General features: G+C 41.0%; 1 protein-coding gene across 4 annotated transcripts in view; it reads left to right on the top strand.

The window, feature by feature from the left end:
- ARHGAP32 (Rho GTPase activating protein 32) overlaps positions 1 to 18,313 on the top strand; it is a 206,474-nt gene that overhangs the window by 117,223 nt on the left and 70,938 nt on the right. For all 4 annotated transcript variants that reach the window (XM_072979026.2, XM_072979029.2, XM_072979027.2 and 1 more), the window contains 3 exons: positions 9,158 to 9,244; positions 16,563 to 16,700; positions 17,160 to 17,252. In XM_072979026.2, coding sequence (XP_072835127.2) covers positions 9,158 to 9,244; positions 16,563 to 16,700; positions 17,160 to 17,252 — 318 coding nt within the window. The remainder of the gene's footprint in view (positions 1 to 9,157; positions 9,245 to 16,562; positions 16,701 to 17,159; positions 17,253 to 18,313) is intronic.

The raw sequence follows: 18,313 nt of genomic DNA, 5'->3' as shown, positions 1-18,313 counted from the left end.
AGTTTTGTTATTATGTGCATTTCTTATTTCAAAACAGTAGACAAGGAAGTTGTAGGATTAACCGAAACACTGAATGGCCGCAAAGCCTGCCTCCCAAATAAACGTGTTACTCTCAATGGTAACATTGAGTCCTTTTGTTTTTCTTGGTGTTGGCAAGTATGTATCTCTGGAGACACAAAGCCAGTTTGAGCACTGCAGAATTTTCTGATAGTAGTGTCTAGATAGTACAGGGGGCCATGGTCCTAGCAAGGAGAACTTTATTGTGCCATGTGAGGAGCTGAGGCACACTACTGCGTAGCCAAATGATGGGCTATCATGGCAGTAGATGGCACGCTTTCCACATTCATGTCTTGGCAGTCTTTCCACTGGAGGATTCTGTGGTTTTATTCCCCTACACCATCTAGGTCTGTTGATTCTAATACTGTTCTGTGCTGCTTTTGCTGTTGGGTTTTCTTTCTGTTCTTAATAGTATTGATTCTGGCTCCCACAACAGGGCAATTTAAGAGTGCTCTTGGATTGAGGGATAGGCTATAAGTAATTTAAAGAGGAGAAAAGTCTATAATTAATTGTAGTAATAAAGACAGCCTTTGAACTGATGACATGTCTTCCATCTGATTAAAGACCCACTGTGTCCAGGGTGGGAAATAAATACAGTTGCTATTCAACAGCCCACATCAGAGGGACAGAGTAAGGCCATTCCCTTTCCCTTGGTGAAAGGCTACTTATATTTGTAATTGTTTCCTTCCCATCTCCTTTCCTTTGTGCATTATGTCCTTATAGTAAAGAGGGGTTTACTTTTAAGTAATTTAATAGAAGCTTGTACTTTCAGAGTCTTTTTGGCTAAGGAGAAAAATGATGACAGTAACAACAGACGGAAAGAACTTGGCATGTTTAGCCTTGAGAAAAGAAGATGGAGGGGAGATATGATAGCACTTTTCAAATACTTGAAAGGTAGACATACAGAAGAGGGGCAGGATCATCAGTCATTGAGTGCAGGACACATAATAATGGGCTCAACCTACAGGAAGCCAGATTTTAGTTGAATATCAGGGGAAAAACCGCTGAACTTTTAGAGCAGTACGGAAATTGAGCCAATGACCTTGGGAGGTTGTGAATGCTCCAACGCTGGAGGCATTCAAGGGAAAAATTGAATAACCATCTGTCAGATCTGCTTGGGTTTGGATTCTTGCTTTGAGCAGGGGGTTGGACTGGATGACCTTAGAGGAACCATCCAGCTCATTTATTTTATGATTCTAGTGATGAAAGGTGATTGCATCTTTTTTTCTATTTAAAGAGATGTCCTGATCTTAGCTGTTCAGTTGTATGACAGCTATAGACTTTACTGATTCTCTTCTCCTAATTCCCCTGTTTCAGCATCTGCGCTCACCTGATTAGGTGGTAGTAACACAGATCTTTTGTGTGAACTGACCCTGCCATTTTAGCATGTTTGGATAATGTCACGCAAGGTCCTGATCCCGGCAGCTTTTTGGATTTCCACAGCAGAACAAAGTTGAGTTTCACAATGTATTATATTATATTATTTCCTTTCCAGTAATCAGTGAAATATGCAACAGTTAAGTGCTTGATTTTTTTGGTTAGCTGCTAGTCTCTGGGTATTGGCCTCAGTTGCACTCTGTCCAGCACTCATGACTTCAAGGGGATTTCACTGGCTTGTGAGATCAATCAGGGTAACATCAGTTGAAAAGAAGCAAGAATTGGAAACCAAGCAGAGCGAGATGGTGCTTTTTTTTTTTCCTTCCAGGCATTGGATGGCGATTCCCTGATGCATTTTTGCTTTCTGCATTCTAGCAGCCAACTAGTGCCTGGCTTGAACCGTATCCCTTCGTGCATTCCCTTCCTCTCTTGTTTCTCTTGGCACTCGTTAAGCTCCGTGGCTCATCTTGTTGGACCTTTTCAGCATTCGCGTGAGGGAGCGAACGCAAGGCAGCCGCACTGATTTCTCTACAGCACAAATTGAGCATGAAATAGGCAGTGTGGAAAAAGGCTAACAGGGCTACCGAGAGAGATCGCCATCCCTATTCATAGGAATCTACGTCCAAAGGAGCATTAGAATCAGGAAAAGGGGTGATCAAGCGGAATGTGAGGGTTTTAATTTGCTTTTGCTAGGCTGCCGTTCTTGCGGCTTGGAGCCGATGCCTGGAAGGTCTCCTCCCCCCCCCCCCCCCCCGGTAAGTCGCCGGGAAGCTAAGGACAGCTTTGAAACTCTTAGGCCTTGGCTAGGCATCCGAGCCCTGGAAAGAATCGGTCCTTGTAGCAAGGGTAAGTTCAGTATGCATGGGCACGGGCTATTTTTAAAGGTATCTGGGGGGGGAAAAGAATAATAATCTTGAAACACGGGATGTGTTAATAGTACAAGCGTCTGGAGAAATATTTTCAGTTTGACAGAATTTAAATGTGACCATTAAGCATGAATATGCATTTTTATTAACTTCTTGTATGAGCAGAGCTCAAATATAACTTTGAGAGCTTTTGTATAAAATCGTTGCATGCAGCAAAACTGAGGGATGTCATAAAATCTTCTGATTTTCCTCCATATTTATTCCGAATAGATTAATGTGCTGGCCACAGCAATATATAGAACTGGGTTATAAGCAATTATAGGAACAATTAAAAAAAAAGTAGTCTAGCACCTCATATTCTATCAATCGTTGGCCTGATCTTTCTTAAGAAAGAACAGTTATTGAAGAAACATTTTAACTTCTAATTTTGCTTGTAGTGGTTGCTGGAAACTGTGGGTTATTCCCATTGAGGTAATGACTTGCTAGCTTTGTGTACATGCAAGTGCCGTGAACATAACAAGAATGAAGAGTTTTGTTGAGTGTGGGGCTTATTGGAAGTGGGCCCCAAGAAAATCTTGATTTGCACTTTTGTGTTTTGGTTGAAAAATGAGCTTTTAAGAAGGCAGTGCAGACCAGACTGTGCTCTGAAGAGGGGAACTTGTGGAGAAGGCACCAAATATTAACAACGAAGATGAGAAAGTCTTTTTGTTTCTGTGAGTCCACCTGGATTCTCTTTAATAGTAGTCACATGGATTTGTGACTTAAGGTTGAACCAGATGGAGGTTGTTGGTTGTCTTATCCAGCTACCTGAAACATCTGAAGATGCTCTCCAGAGGAAGCCAATGGGGAAACATACACCTGTTCATTTATATCCTATTATATATATATATATAAAAATCTCCTCTATGCTTAATAGCTAGCTGAGATCTTCCTGATTTATTTTATTGGTTTCATAGATTTGTGTTTATCTTTGGTAATAAAAATGAGAAATTTTGCCTCAGAGATTTAATCTATACAGAAATTTAAAGGCGATTTTAAAGTCAGACCGAAATGTGTATTATGGATACAAATGTGTGTATGTCTGTTTAGGAGAAAGTGTGAAGTGAACAGAAAGATTGATTTCTCTCTTATTGCCTCACAAGGCAGGCAAAATTCTTCTTTTTCTTTAATTCTTCTAGAGGTCAGCTATCTTTTCTCAGAAATCTTATAGTGTAATGTAAACGGTCTTTTCCAAATTGCATGGCATTTAAAAAATATTACTTCCATAATGAAATTTTCTGCATGTGGGCAACCAGTGAATTATACAAATTAAGTTTAGCCCCATGAGCATGTGTTGGATTTTTTTTTTACATTAGGATGACTCATCTGATGCCCACATCCTCCAGATTTTAAATACCGTCTTCAGTAGGTTATGTGATGTGCCTGATTTGTGCACTGAAAGCAGTTGCAGCACACAAATGCTTTTCTGAATTTCTTTATTGTCATGGAGTTCGGACAGACTTCACAGGAGCAACCCGATAAAGTTTGTGACCCCGTAACCTTTTGACATGGCTAGCTTGCCATACATGCAGACCTTGGACTCAAGTGTGTCCCTTTTGTTGGCCTTGCCTGGATGCATGTTGCTTGGAATCAGGATCAAAACCCATCTTAAATAAAGAGAAAATGTTTATTACAGAAGCAGTATGTCTGAAAGATAAAGGAGAATGGAGTTTGTTGGCTATGTTGGTTACATGGCTAGAAGGATAGCCTGCAGAGGGAGAGGCAAGGAAGCGGTCAATCAGATGGAACTAGACCTGATTTCACGTTTCACATTCTCATATGGAGTTTGGAATTGTTACAAGTAACACAATATTTGTAATTACCATATTTTTCCATGTATAAGACTATAAGGTAAAGGTAAAGGTTCCCCTTGACAATTTTTGTCCAGTCGTGTTCGACTCTAGGGGGCGGTGCTCATCCCCGTTTCCAAGCCATAGAGCCAGCGTTTGTGCGAAGACAATCTTCCGTGGTCACGTGGCCAGTGCGACTTAGACACGGAACACTGTTACCTTCCCACCGAAGTGGTCCCTATTAATCTACTTGCATTTTGCATGCTTTCGAACCGCTAGGTTGGCGGGAGCTGGGACAAGCGACAGGCGCTCACTCCGTCGTGTGGATTCGATCTTACGACTGCTTGGTCTTCTGACCCTGCAGCACAGGCTTCTGCAGTTTAGCCCACAGCGCCACCACGTCCCAGTATAAGACTATACTTTTGTCTAAAATCTTTAGACTAAAAATTGAGGGTGATCTTATACACGGAAGTGAGCTGAGGATAGAGAAAAAAACAAGTGGAGGGGAAACCAGGATCAAAGTGATCCTGCAGGGCTTTGATCCTTGTTTTCCCCTCCATTTGCTAAGCCCCACTTAGATTTCTTAATTTTGGGTTAAAATTGGGGGGGAGCTCTTAAACATGGGGCGTCTTATACACAGAAAAATATGGTAGTTCCTTTCCTCAGTAGCTAGAATGTAAATTACAGCCCATCAGAACTTAACATGAGATAGCTTTATTTCATTTGCATTGTAACAATGACTTCTAAAAGTTACAGGGTATGCCCTCACAAAAGTGATGGAGGAGGAGGTGGCACATGGTCAAGGTACTACTATGTGTGGTGCCTTCAATTGACAGCTACCACAGGATCTGTTGTGGGTTCAGAAGCATTGGTCAGGTGGACACTAGAAGAGTGTGTTTTGTACTGCAGGTCTGTATTGTATAAGTCATTTTTTTAAAAAAGCAACTAAATTGTAGTTACTTCTGAGAAATAGGGAAGTAAAGAATTACTTCCAGGCAACCACAACTTTCAAGGTTAATATTTTGGACCCACAATTGTGAGTTAATTTTTTGTTTCCTTAAAAGAATTTTGGGATTGGGGGAACTCGGGTTCCAGTTTCCACTCAGCTGCAAACTAATTAATTTAAGAACTTTTTTCAAGCTATATTTTTTAGCTGTATAACACATCTAACAATGGAATGCTCTGCCATAGAATTCTGCTTTAATATCCTATTTTAGAGGTCATTCTGAATCATGTGATTCAGTTCTGCTTGCGTAAGTTAAATCACATCACTTGCCATAGCAAATTGGTATTAACTGGTGAGACACTGGTTGCCTTATGAGACCTGCCTCATAATGTCTCGCTCTGTAGCAAGCAGTGGTGTGTTTGCTGGTTTCTCTGCTTGCAGAGACTTTTTTCTCATACGTGACATGTGTAGAAGTCATTTCAGCCAAAGTCAATGGAATTTCTTTCCAAGTACTCAGTGTGACATAGAATCAAACTGAAACCTGACACACAGGTCTACAAAATGGGAGGAAAAAGTATCCAAAACCTGGCCTCTTGCCATTGCTTTGGAAAGTTTAGGATTTATTCAGAATGAGAAACCTGTACATGTGAGCACACACAGATCTACATTAAAAACCGCTAGTTTGTCTGGTTTGTGACAGCTGAGAACCATGTTCTCCTTGCATTTTCTCTAGCTGTCACAGTCCCAAGAATAGGTGTCTCCATGCATACACAACCTATTTTGTGTCCGAGAAAGAGCTATCACTATTTGCTGGTGGGAAAAAGTTTTTAAATTCGCCCTTTGATGAACGTTTGCCAGGATTCATTGGTCAAGGGAGGGGGCAGCACATTTTATTGAATGAAGCATTGACTTAAGGGACAGTTCAACCATTTCTATATCTCTCGTTCTCCTCGCCCCCAAACCCCAAATGTCAAGTAGCTGGAGTTTCGAAATGTAATGAAATTTTGCTGCTTGATTATATGCAGCCTTGGTGCCAATTGTAAATATTTGTATGATGTCCAACCAACAAGCTGAGACTCTTTCATTTTGGAAACCTTATTAACATGTTGCGTTTCCATGATACAGTGGCATATTTGTTGCCAGGTAGTGCATCAGCCTTTCCATTCATTTCTGCATGGCTATATGTTTTTACCAGCTATACATTTATACAGAAGGCATGTGAATGAAAAAAAAAAGTCTCTTCTTTCAATTTGCAGAGCCATAGGTAGTGCTCTGAAAGAGCGTTGTAACAGGGATTGTTGTGCAGTTCTTCCTGCCCAATGGGGATGATGTCATTGGTGTCATTCAATGCGCACATGGCTCGTACTCAGTGAAGTCCTAAATCACAAAAGGAAGCCACCACTGATGACATCATTCCTGTTGCTTCTGTAGGCAGACCCTGCCCAACAGGATTTCAACCAAGGCATCAGGACCAAAGAAGAAGTAGAAAGAACAGAGAAGCAGCTGAGGTAGGGGAAATGTGACGACGTCAGGACCACAAGGTGTCAAAACCAGAGGAGAAATTTGATGGCAAGACTGAAGAGCCAGGAAGAATTCAGGAGTGAAGAACAAGGAAAAGATGTCTTGAAGTGCATCAGATCTCAAGAAGACTTGGTTGTCCAGGCTAGGCTTAAGTGGACAAGGAAGTCCTTTCATAGACCTTTCTGGCAAGAAGCAGCAAATTGCCTGTGTGGGATCAATACAGGTCTTCAAGGTAGGCCAGGTCATTTCTCTTGAACATTGCCTGAGTGTGCAGCCAGCTTCCTGATGGAGAGACAGCAAGAAAGGAGCAAGCTGGATTGAGCTTGTTCCTTTCTCTGTGTGGCTTTACATAGAGAGGCATGGATTGAGACTCAGGCATTGCTCAGAGAAACCATTACACCAGGCATCCGCTGAGTGAGCAGTTGGCTTTGCCCTTCCCACTGAAAGAAGGTAAGGGGGAGCAAAGCAGATTCAACCACTTTCTCAAGGTCTCTTTGCCTTCTACTTCCTCAGATGGATAAGTTGCCAAAAGGTGTAAGGACAGGGATGTTCCTTGCTGCCCTGTCATAGATTCATCCACAGGACAGATAAATAGTTACTTCCTCTCTCTTATCAGAGGAGATGAGGCTTCAGAGAGTAGAAAGTACTTCACCCAAGTCATCACAGAAGAGACAGGGTGACTTAGTGGGATGAATTCTGTGTATAGCCAGCAGGTTTCTCTGTGTCTGGTCTAGTCACCAGTTCTGTAGCTTACCATATGTTGTATATCCAGAGGTTTCCAGTTCTAGCTCCAGCTGCTGATATGTAGTTTTTGTAGATTTGCACTACTCTTTGTTCAGTCCTTCCTACATTATTTGCTTAGGACAGTAGGTCCCAGCCCCTGGGTAACCCAGGTGTTCTTGGACTGCAACATGCAGAAGACTTGACCAGTACAGTGAGTTGTTGAAGTCTTCTGGGAATTGCCATCCAAGAACGCCTGGGTTACCTAAGGTTGGGAAACACTGGCTTAGGAGATCCTGCACATGATACAAAATGAGACCAGTTTCTTGACATAGAACAGTTGATATAGCCATGTGTTGTCCAACACGTCATATGGTATAAACTTCAGAGTTGAAATACCTGACTGGATGCATGCGGATCCTTTTTGCTGATCAGTAGCATTGTATAAGATTTTAACACTAATCTATTTGTTGTTGTTGTTGTTGGTCACTTAGGGTCCATGTAGCGTAGCATTTTCCAGTATGTTTCCGTTCCCCATCAACTGTGTGTTAATTGGAAGTGCAGCTGTATTTCTCACCTAGATTATATGATGTTTTTGTTTCAAAAAAGATGGTACAAACTCAGGATAGTAGAAGTTCTCTGTGTTTGAGCCAAGTGTGGACTGAATTTCCCTTGTGTATATATTTAAAAGTATTTTAAGGCAAAGGTTTCCTTTGGCCCTGCTTTATTTTTTTTTTCATTGCTTTATGAAAGAAAGTAGTGGAACATTAAGATTCAGAAAATTCTGTTCAGTGAGAGAAGACTATAAGCGCTCTCTTTTTATTTACCGGAGAGTCATTTTAACAAAACTAGGCTTAATTGTAGGTGTATACTGTTAGTGTATTTTGTGATTTTGTTTAAAATTGCATACAGTGCTTTAAACAATCAGGTTTATGTTCTATTTTAAATCAGGACAACAGATTAGCAAATCTTTCTGATCTTCTTAGTTTTTTAAAAAATTCCCTCTCCCTTTTGACATTTTGAAGTGTTTGAGAGTCATGAAGTAAAAGGAACATATTGAAAAGGTTTCTTCTGTTGTATATTTCTGTGGAAAGAACAGATCGGTGTGAGTCTGGTAAAAGTTGTGTGCCAATACGGCCTCGGCCCCCACATCACAGTAGCTACAACAATACTGTTTCCAAACAATTAGAATATTTAAACAGAGCAAGTACTAGGAACCAATAAAAGGCGATTGTACACAGCTTCACTTGTCTGGTGGTTAACACTTGTTGTGTTCATAGTTACCATATTTTTCTGTGTATAAGATGCTCCCATGTATAAGACTTTTCTAACCCAAAATTAAGAAATCTAAATGGGGCTTAGCAAGTGTAGGGGGAAAGGGATCAAAGCACTGAAGGATCGCTTTTATCCCTGCTTTCCCCTCCACTTGTTTATGTTCTTGCCTCAGCTTGCTTCCATGTATAAGACAACCCTCAATTTTTAGTCTAAAGATTTTAGACAAAAGTATAGTCTTATACATGGAAAAATACGGTATATCCGTCTCCATCACACAAATATAGCTAAATCTCTCACTGTTCTCTCTAGTTATTTTCTTCCTGCCCCATAACCACTTATTGTCATACCATGCTGACCCCTCAACAAGTCTAGTATAGCAAGCACAGTGAGCAAAGATGGATTACAGTGTGTCACATGTTTTCAGACTGGTAACAAACACAACTATAGGTTGGATCATATATGGTGCAATTTGAAACCAGTTGCAATTGTACACCTGCTTTTTTTTGTATGTCTGCTCTGCTCTATTAAATGACCATTCTCTCTTTCTCCTTGGCTTTCTGTCATAGCTTTCACTACCAGAGGAGCAAAATGAAGTCACCAGGAATGGCTGTGAATCTAAGGAGCTTGTCTACCTTGTACAAATTTCTTGCCAGGTACTTTCTGTGTTTCTACCTTCTGGGTTTATGAAACCCATCATATCAATGCCCTCTTCTCTTTCCCACTGTTTATGTTGTGAGTAAGAGAAATCGTGAGGTGTTAATTGGAAAAATGCTGGGATTTTAATGATGAATCAACATTCAAACAAGTGCTATATTTATTGTAATAACATTTATCCTGGAACAGCAAGTTCATCTATATGTGCGTGCACCTATATCTTTGTGTACATTGCAAATGGAATGTGTTTATTTGCATTCCTGAGCCAGTCTGAGGAATGATAGGTCAGGATATGGTAGCAAACTGCAGAAACATTGTGAGTGCTTTGCAGATTTTTCAAAGCTGCCTGGAAAATTCAGTGGAGCTCAAAGGCATAAATTAAATCAGGTAGGTGGATCCTTCCAGTAATTTGAACCCACAGGTAAATCATCTCAGTGGATATATGAGAACTGCTGAAAAAACCTGTGTGTCTAAATGTAAAACAAGGGTCCATATTAAAGATTTAAGATAGAGGTGGGCAAAATATGGTACAACTCTGCATATATTGCTAGATTGCAGTTGCCATCAGTCCTAACCAGCATAACCAAGAGGGAGGAATGATGGTAACAGAGTAAAATGTGGATTGATTTTAGGGTTCTGTGTTGCATTCCTACTAACATTTAATATAGACTCAACTAGATTATATCTCAAGTTTCCACCTGAAATTATCAATTCCCTTTATCTTTGTAACAGTACGAGACTCACAAAAAAAGAGAAGTTGATACATGTTTTGTGTCTCCTTTGTAGACATTTGAATTAGTAGGATGCTTCTAATCACTTGCGGTCCTAAGCCACAGTCTTTTGAAGGAAGATTGGAATTCTTGTGTAGGCAGTCCAACATTTTGTGTTGTTCAGTCCTTGAAGTGGGCAACAATGGCAACACATATGCGCATGAATGCATGCATGCACACAGAATGAGAGAGAGAGAGAGAGAGAGAGAGAGAGAGAGAGAGAATCATTTAGGGTTATCTTGTTTATCTAATGTATGACTATTTTTATACATTATTCACTAGAGGTTTAAATAGATCACACAGTTCAGTTCAGACTCTGATTTGGCAATTCAGACAGGAGTTGAATTTTGCAGATTAATTCAGAAACTATTATTTTGTCTTGGGTTCAAAGTGTGATTCAGACACCTGTATCTGTGAATAGTATCCTATATATCCACATGCCTAAATAATGCATTTGTTGAGGGCAAGACCCCAACAGTTGCAATTTTCTCATATTTGGCAGCTTGAGTGAACGAGGAAAGCCTGTAACACATTTTTCACACTCTTAATTGAATTACACTTTATATACAGGTGTGTAAAGGATGGGATGAATAATCTGTTCTGTGATTATGTGGCTATCTGTAGCGTGTTCCTGTCCGTTAGCTATCTCGGATTGTGAATTCTGGAAAGTGTCCTGGAAAGAATGTTCATTCTGGCCTTGAAATGTTTCATTGGCTGAAATTAGACATAAGAGATTTGTACGTGTATCTTAGGTGATACAAATATGAGCCACAACATCACAGCTGCTACGGAGGTCCATTCCCTGCTCCCAGAACCAGCTCAGTTCACTCCCCAGGCTTTGCATGACATACATGACCATCACCAATCGCGGAAGTAACCCTGCCAGCTTTTCCCCGCCTCCCTGTGCTGCTGACCACTCCGGCAAGGAGGCGGGATGATGAGTCTCCTCTCTCAGTTGCTGAGTGGTCAGCAGCACAGGGAGGCGGGGAAGTGCCTGCCGGGCTACTTCTGCATTGCAACGATGTTACCGATGATGGCCACATGGGCCACGTGAAAGCCCAGTGAGTGGACCGGGCTGGTTCTTGGGGGGGCACCAGTGGTGTTGATATTTATAATTGTCTCCCAGCCACCTGTGGCAATGAGATTCATATTTGTCTCCCCCAGGAGACAATTTCCCATCTCTAGTTGAAATCCAGTAGTAAGTCACAACTAGAGTAGGCCAATTGAAAAAGTGGAACTTATGGAGGAATTCACTGACCTAATACAGTGGTACCTCGACTTGAGAACATAAGAACGAGTTGAGTTAAGTAAGAATGGCTCCGTTCGCAAAAAGTTGCTTCGACTTGAGAACAGCGCCTCGACATAAGAACCCAAAAAAGGGGAAAAAAACCCTTTCCTGCCCTTTTTTTGACCTAAGTTCACCTAAATTCACCTTAGGTGAAAAAATAAGAAAAAATAATTTAAAAAATCACCCCCTAGTGGCAGATACGGATTATAACCAGCTTTGCATTAGTTCCTGTGGGAACTAATGCTTCGACTCAAGAACAGCGCCTCGACTTACGAACGAAAAACAGCAGATACAGATTAAATTGTTTTCAATGCATTCCTATGGGAAATGGTGCTTCGACTTAAGAACGTTTCAACTTAAGAACGCAGTCCCGATACGGATTAAGTTTTTAAGTCGAGGTACCACTGTAATTAGGAGGTATGCATACGCTGGTAGTTCTGTTTTCCTATCTGGCAGCCGCTGTCATTTATGAGATAGGGAACTTATCTGTGCACAGAGCTTGTTGATTTGTCTGGATGGGATGGAGTCTTGTTAAGTCACACAAAACCGCTACAGAGGCTAGGACAGCTGGTTCAATTCCTACAGCCACATTTCAGTGATGATCTACGGCTGCTTCTACCCATCTTCCCTTCACCTCTGCCCTAGATGCATGTCCGTGTGTGAATGTGTTCTCACTTCTATGCTGCAAAGTCAAAATGGCAACTGCAGGTACTGTTGTGTGAATACGCCCAACCTGTTGGTTTTGAACCAGTTACTCACACTAGGACAAAAAAAGTGATAATAGAAAAGTGAAAGAAGATCAACAGCAGGTACTGTTGTGTGAATATGCCCAACCTGTTGGTTTTGAACCAGTTACTCACACTAGGACAAAAAAAGTAATAATAGAAAAGTGAAAGAAAATCAACAGTTGGGTCATCACTTCAAAAGAATAAATTTATTGGGTTTGTACAGTCATTTGCAGGGGTTTATTTCAAAATGAAGGAACAGAGAGGAAGAGTAATTGCTTAAATCGGGTCCAGAAGTTAGCTTATTAGATTGGCCTAAATCCATGTACTTTTCATTGATTCTAGATGTTTAGGAGCGTTTTGTTGCAAATGAGAGCAGTGCTGTGGAAAGCAAGAGGAATGAGTCATCCCAGCAACTGCTGTTTAGAATTCTTGGACTGGAAAATCCGTTAACGTTCCCTTCACTGGGTAGCCTGTTGAAAGCACTTTATTTTGTCAATTCAATCTGCAGCAGATAATCAGACAAAACACTTTTCAAGCGCTGCATCTTTAATTTGGCCAAGTCAGACTCAGCCACTTGGCTGAATCTCATGGAACTTTCATCATTTTGGAAACTGCCCTCTTTCCCACTGAGGGTTGCATAATGGGTTTTTAAGGCAAGGTTTTCCTTGTTGTCAAAATAGTGTTTAGTAAGTAATCAGGAGTCAGGCCAAGAAAAAAGGATTTGGGGTTCATCAGGCGGTGCAACCCCCTGATTGCATCGGGTGAGAGATCTTCCTTCCTTCCTTGTTTTCCCCACATCGTGGTCTGAGATGAATCTATGGTTAAATAAATGTGAAGTTTCACTTTTCAGCTGGTTCTTCCCCCATTGATGGATGAAGTGAGTGTGGCAAGATCTGAGTCCAAATCTTGCTCCTAACCTCTCCCCAGCGACTACCTGCCGTGTCTGAATTCTGTTTTGGTAGACATTAATTGCGTTGGAAACGTGTGGCTAAATGAGCAGCCAAAGATGAATTGAAGTACCATTTCTGCTAGGATAAGATAGCCTGAATGTGATTTTGTCCAGCAGCTGCTAGCCATTTGTAACACATTAGCTGCCTCCTATTGTTGGGACGTGGTGGCGCTGCGGGTTAAACCGCAGAAGCCTCTGTGCTGCAAGGTCAGAAGACCTGCAGTCGTAAGATCGAATCCACGCGACGGAGTGATCCCCCATCGCTTGTCTCATCTCCTGCCAACTTAGCGGTTCGAAAGCATGCAAAAATGTGAGTAGATGAATAGTACCACCTCAGTGGGAAGGTAAATGCCGTTCTGTGTCTAGTCACGCTGGCCACGGAAACTGTCTTTAGACAAACGCTGGCTCTATGGCTTGGAAACGGAGATAAGCACCACCGCCTAGAGTCAGACACGACTGGACAATATTAACATGCCTGATTCTCTCTCTGTCTCTCTCTCTCCCTCTCTGTGTGTGTTTGTGTGTGTGTGTGAAGTGAGGAAGAACATGATTCGCCTGTGTCGCCATTGTGCCTCGAGCCATATGCAGTTTCAGTTCTAATGCATGTAGAGGACTAATTTCTTGCATGTCAGGTTGATAACATAAAAGCAAAGAGCGCACATAAGCTCAGAGCTGATAAATAGTAGCTTTTTAACGGGAACATTCTTCCATTTTGGAAAATCTGCATGTCTGCTATCATGCTTGTTCTGCAGGAAAAGCTGACAGTTCGCAGAATAAGCCATTTTTATCTAGATAACCCTGATAGAGAGGCTGATTCGTGAAGTATACTGGTTTTAATAAGAGGCTTAAGTAGTCTATCAGTAGTTGATCTGCTAAAAGCTTAGTTCCAAGGCAGCACCTCTTCTCCTCCTCCTTCCTCTTCCTCTTCCTCCTCTTCCTCCTCCTCCTCCTCCTCCTCCTCCTCTTCTTCACAGTGCTAGAAAGAATTAGGAGAAAGGCTTAAATTTTGGAGAATGCTAAACTGAATTGAAAATAACCTGAGGAAATACATGGAACGTTACTTTTGTTTCAAGTTTAAAAAGTCCATTGTCTAGTTTTACTGGTACTCTGTATATATTAACAATCTGGGACTGCCTTCTCTCCAGCTATTATTCTGTATCTTCTAACGATTGTATGTCAGTGGGAGATTCTGATGCATGTTTAATATTGTTGTTCTGGGGGATACAGTGCAGCATACATATATATTAGCCAGAAATATGTACACCCCATAAGAATCAATCTGTGTGGCCTTGGGCAAGCTGCACAGCCCCAAGGTGTCCCCAGAAGAAGGGAACTACTTCTGAGTCCTTTTTATCTAGAAAACCTTTAAAAGGTTCATCAAAAGTCAGAACTGAAGGCACACATATCCAAAAGGCCCATGAGCCATTCTGTCAGTGCATCTTTTCGGTGACCTTGAGTGGGGCTGTTTGCTACTTTGAAACTGAGTCATGCCATTAGGAAAATAAAAATTATTTGCACGGATGGATTCCAGATAATTTCAGTAGAGATGTGTTGTACTATACTAAAGACTGACACATTTTATTTGGCATAAGTTTTCATGGACCACAGCCCACTTCGTCAGTTGAGTCTGATGAAATGGGCTGGTGGCCACAGAAGCTTATATTAAATTAAATAAGTTAGCCTTTAAGGTGTCTCAAGAATCTTCATTGCTTTTGTGCAGGACGCTCACATATTCCCCTCCCATAAGTTTAGGATTCGGAGATAAAAGGTGCCATTAAATCACTAAGGGACTTGCTTAGTAAGCAGTCTTCTGATGGAAATAGGCAAACCTCTCACTAATTTATATTGGTTGGCAAGTTAGAAATCATCTACAAATAGCTGCAGTTGATTTGCTTAACACTTTTTATTGGTTAGTAATTAAATGTTCCGCCAATTAATGTTAGCTGAGCTAAAATATTCACACATGCTACAGATTTAATCTGTAGCATGCAGCAATATACGTATGTAGCAGTAGATTTAATTATGTCTTAATCAACCTGTGCATTGAATTGTGTCCCTTTAGCAAAAGAAATGTAGTTTACAAATAAAATAAAATAATGTATTTAAATTAGTTTATTGTATTCAATTTTATCACCAGGGACGTGGTGGCGCTGCGGGCTAAACCGCAGAAGCCTGTGCTGCAGGGTCAGAAGACCAAGCAGTCGTAAGATCGAATCCACGCGACGGAGTGAGCACCCGTCGCTTGTCCCAGCTCCCGCCAACCTAGCGGTTCGAAAGCATGCAAATGCAAGTAGATAAATAGGGACCACCTCGGTGGGAAGGTAACAGCGTTCCGTGTCTAAGTCGCACTGGTCATGTGACCACGGAAGATTGTCTTCGGACAAAACGCTGGCTCTATGGCTTGGAAACGGGGATGAGCACCGCCCCCTAGAGTCGAACACGACTGGACAAAAATTGTCAAGGGGAACCTTCACCTTCACATTCCGTTTTATCGTATTCGGAATTCACCACCATTAGCCCATGTCTCCTCTTTTCTCTCTTTTCTTTCTAATCTGTTGTTCTTATCTGATATTTTTAGTGGGATGTGACTGGAAGTGAATTGTTTAAATTACAGGCTGTAAAGGGAGCTGGGAATCTAATGAAGTGTTGAGAGAAGCAAATCTCTTTTTGAATCGCCAGAGATTTAGGCTGTATGTTTTTCTTCCTGCCATTCAGACATAAATTTAATCAAGGAAAACAATTGAACATTACAGCGTTGAATGCTAGAAATGTATTATTTTCTTATATGTTTATGGGCAATATTATTAAATAATTTCATTCAGCAAACGCTGATGAGAAACTTATCTAATGGATGGGTACAGTGTTGGTTTATGGTAAAGCCAGTTCTAACTGACGTTTCCACCAAATGTCAGTTTCATTCACTAAATGACAATATGGCCAGATAAATTGACCATCAGCGCAGTTGACAATTCCAGGTCCTAAAAAATCAGATTAAGCACAGTGGGGAGCCATTTTAAGCACCCCGTGGCCATTTTGAAAACCCGACGATCAGCTGTTTTTTGTTTTCGTTGTAAAGCGAAAATTGGTTCCCGAAGCAGGGAACCCATCATCACTAAGCGAAATTCCCCCATTTTAGACCATCATTTGCAATCGCAAGAACATTGTTGTAAAGTGGATTCGTCATAATGCGGGGCAATCGTTAAGCGGGCCACGACTGTAGTAAATAATGGGGTTGTTGGCAGAAGGAATGGGAACTTCCAGGGAGATCATGGTGTCCATCCACCTGCAAGTAGTTGCCCCCTCCCTTGGAGTAGTACACCGACTGGATGACTAGCTGTAGATTCAGACTTGTATGAAACAACAGTAGAATCAGCCAAGTTGATTTTCTCATAGGCAACATCCACATTGGCTGAAAAATCTTGTCACGTGGGTTTCAACACTTTTTACTTGGAAGAGTTGATAGCACCGCAGAAGTATCATCCCTGTGTTCCTGCTAGAAGTTCTGTATGATGATGCCGGTCCCTCTAAAATGAGTTCGAACTAAATATGCCACAGCTCAGTGCTTTCTTCCTCTCTCTTCAGGGCAAGAGCTGGATCGTGAAGCGAAGTTACGAAGATTTCAGAGTGCTCGATAAACATCTTCACCTATGCATTTATGACCGGCGGTTCTCTCAGCTCTCTGAGCTACCCCGTTCAGATGCCTTGAAGGACAGTCCAGAGGTAAAAGAGAAGGGCCATCTGGGAGTGAACAAAACCAGCTACTTATGAGCTGGCAGAAAGAGGTTGCTTTTAAGAAAAAGTCCTGGAACATGATTATATATCAGCGATCTGGGAAGGCTCTTAAGTGTAATTATGAAACAATTCATTACTGCATAGCTGGAAGAATGGGCACAGAAAAAAATTGTATATAAGATGTACAGTATAATTCTGTTAAATGAAGAATGGAAAGAGAATGGAATAGTTTTACGATTTAAGGTATCTAACGGCAAAAAGTGTTGCTAGGGAGATCTTCTCATTTATAGTACCTTACAAAATGAGTGCCTCTGATTAATAGCACTGTATTTCAGGAGGCAAAAATTTATGTCTGCCCTGCAAATAGAGTTGCTTCAGCTAGCTCGTTTTGAAGTTTGATAACGCTATATCAGCAGAATTACACTACTCTTCTCTTACTTTCTGTAGCTTGTCACCCAGATGCTGATGGCTTACCTATCGCGTCTCTCAGCCATTGCCGGAAACAAGATAAATTGTGGACCTGCCCTTACGTGGATGGAGGTACTGTAGGGTGTACAATTTGTGTTATTTACTACTTTGCAATTTACTGTTTGTCATTTTACTAATTTGTCAAATGCTATGTGTTTACAACTGAGCAAATTGTAAATGGAATACCAGGCTAGTGTTATGAAGTTAGAAATCATGGCTCATTTTGGTTTCCTTTGTCTCTGTAAATAACTCCAAAAGATGAAGTTTATTTCGCTCTCGGAATAGCTTTATAAAGTACCGTATTTTTCGCTCCATAAGACGCACCTTTCCATAAGATGCACCAATTTTTTAGGAGAAGAAAACAGGAAAATATAATGTTTTCTTTGCTCCATAAGACACACAGACTTTCCACCCCCGTTTTGTGGGAAAAAAGTGCGTCTTGTGGTGCGAAAAATACGGTATCATGCATGCATGATACAGTGGTGCCTTGCAAGACAATGTTAATTCGTTACGTGAAAAAGTCATCTTGTGAAAACATCATCTTGCGAAACGCAGTTCCCCATTGAAATGCATTGAAATCTACTTAATGCGTTCCAATGGGGAAAAATCGTCGGTTTGCGAAAATCGTCCATAGGAAACCATCATCTTGCAAAGCACAACAGCGATTGCAAAAACTAATCGTCTTGCGGATTAATCATCCCGCGAGGCAATCGTCTTGCGAGGCACCACTGTATGTTAAAGCCATTCTCTCCAGAATTTCAGTATTTTTATTTGAATTTCAACTTGGCCAACATAGCAGAAAGTTTTACATATTTCAGCCTAACTCACTCTAAACTAATCCTGTTGCACTTGTTTCTTGTGGGGCATGATCTTTGCCAATTTATAAAATACCCTCTAACTTTTTAATTGATACAGCTACCTAGAAAAAAAAAGCATCTCTTTTAAATCAGCAGCACTTGCTTCTCTTAGCTCCCTAGGTGGCTCTGTACACAAGTTATTCATCAAGAATTTAGAAAGCTGTTAGTAGAAAAGTTACAGTGGAATAAAATAATAATATTAAATGTCCATACTGCCATAATTTATCATGGAACTTGACTGGTTGTGGAGGTAGTTGTTTGTTAGAATATTCTTTG

This window comes from Pogona vitticeps, chromosome 8 (genome assembly GCF_051106095.1).
Source record: "Pogona vitticeps strain Pit_001003342236 chromosome 8, PviZW2.1, whole genome shotgun sequence".
NCBI classification, from domain to species: domain Eukaryota; kingdom Metazoa; phylum Chordata; class Lepidosauria; order Squamata; family Agamidae; genus Pogona; species Pogona vitticeps.
Note: the sequence above shows the minus strand (reverse complement) of the source record. Positions and strands in the feature narration are given on the sequence as shown.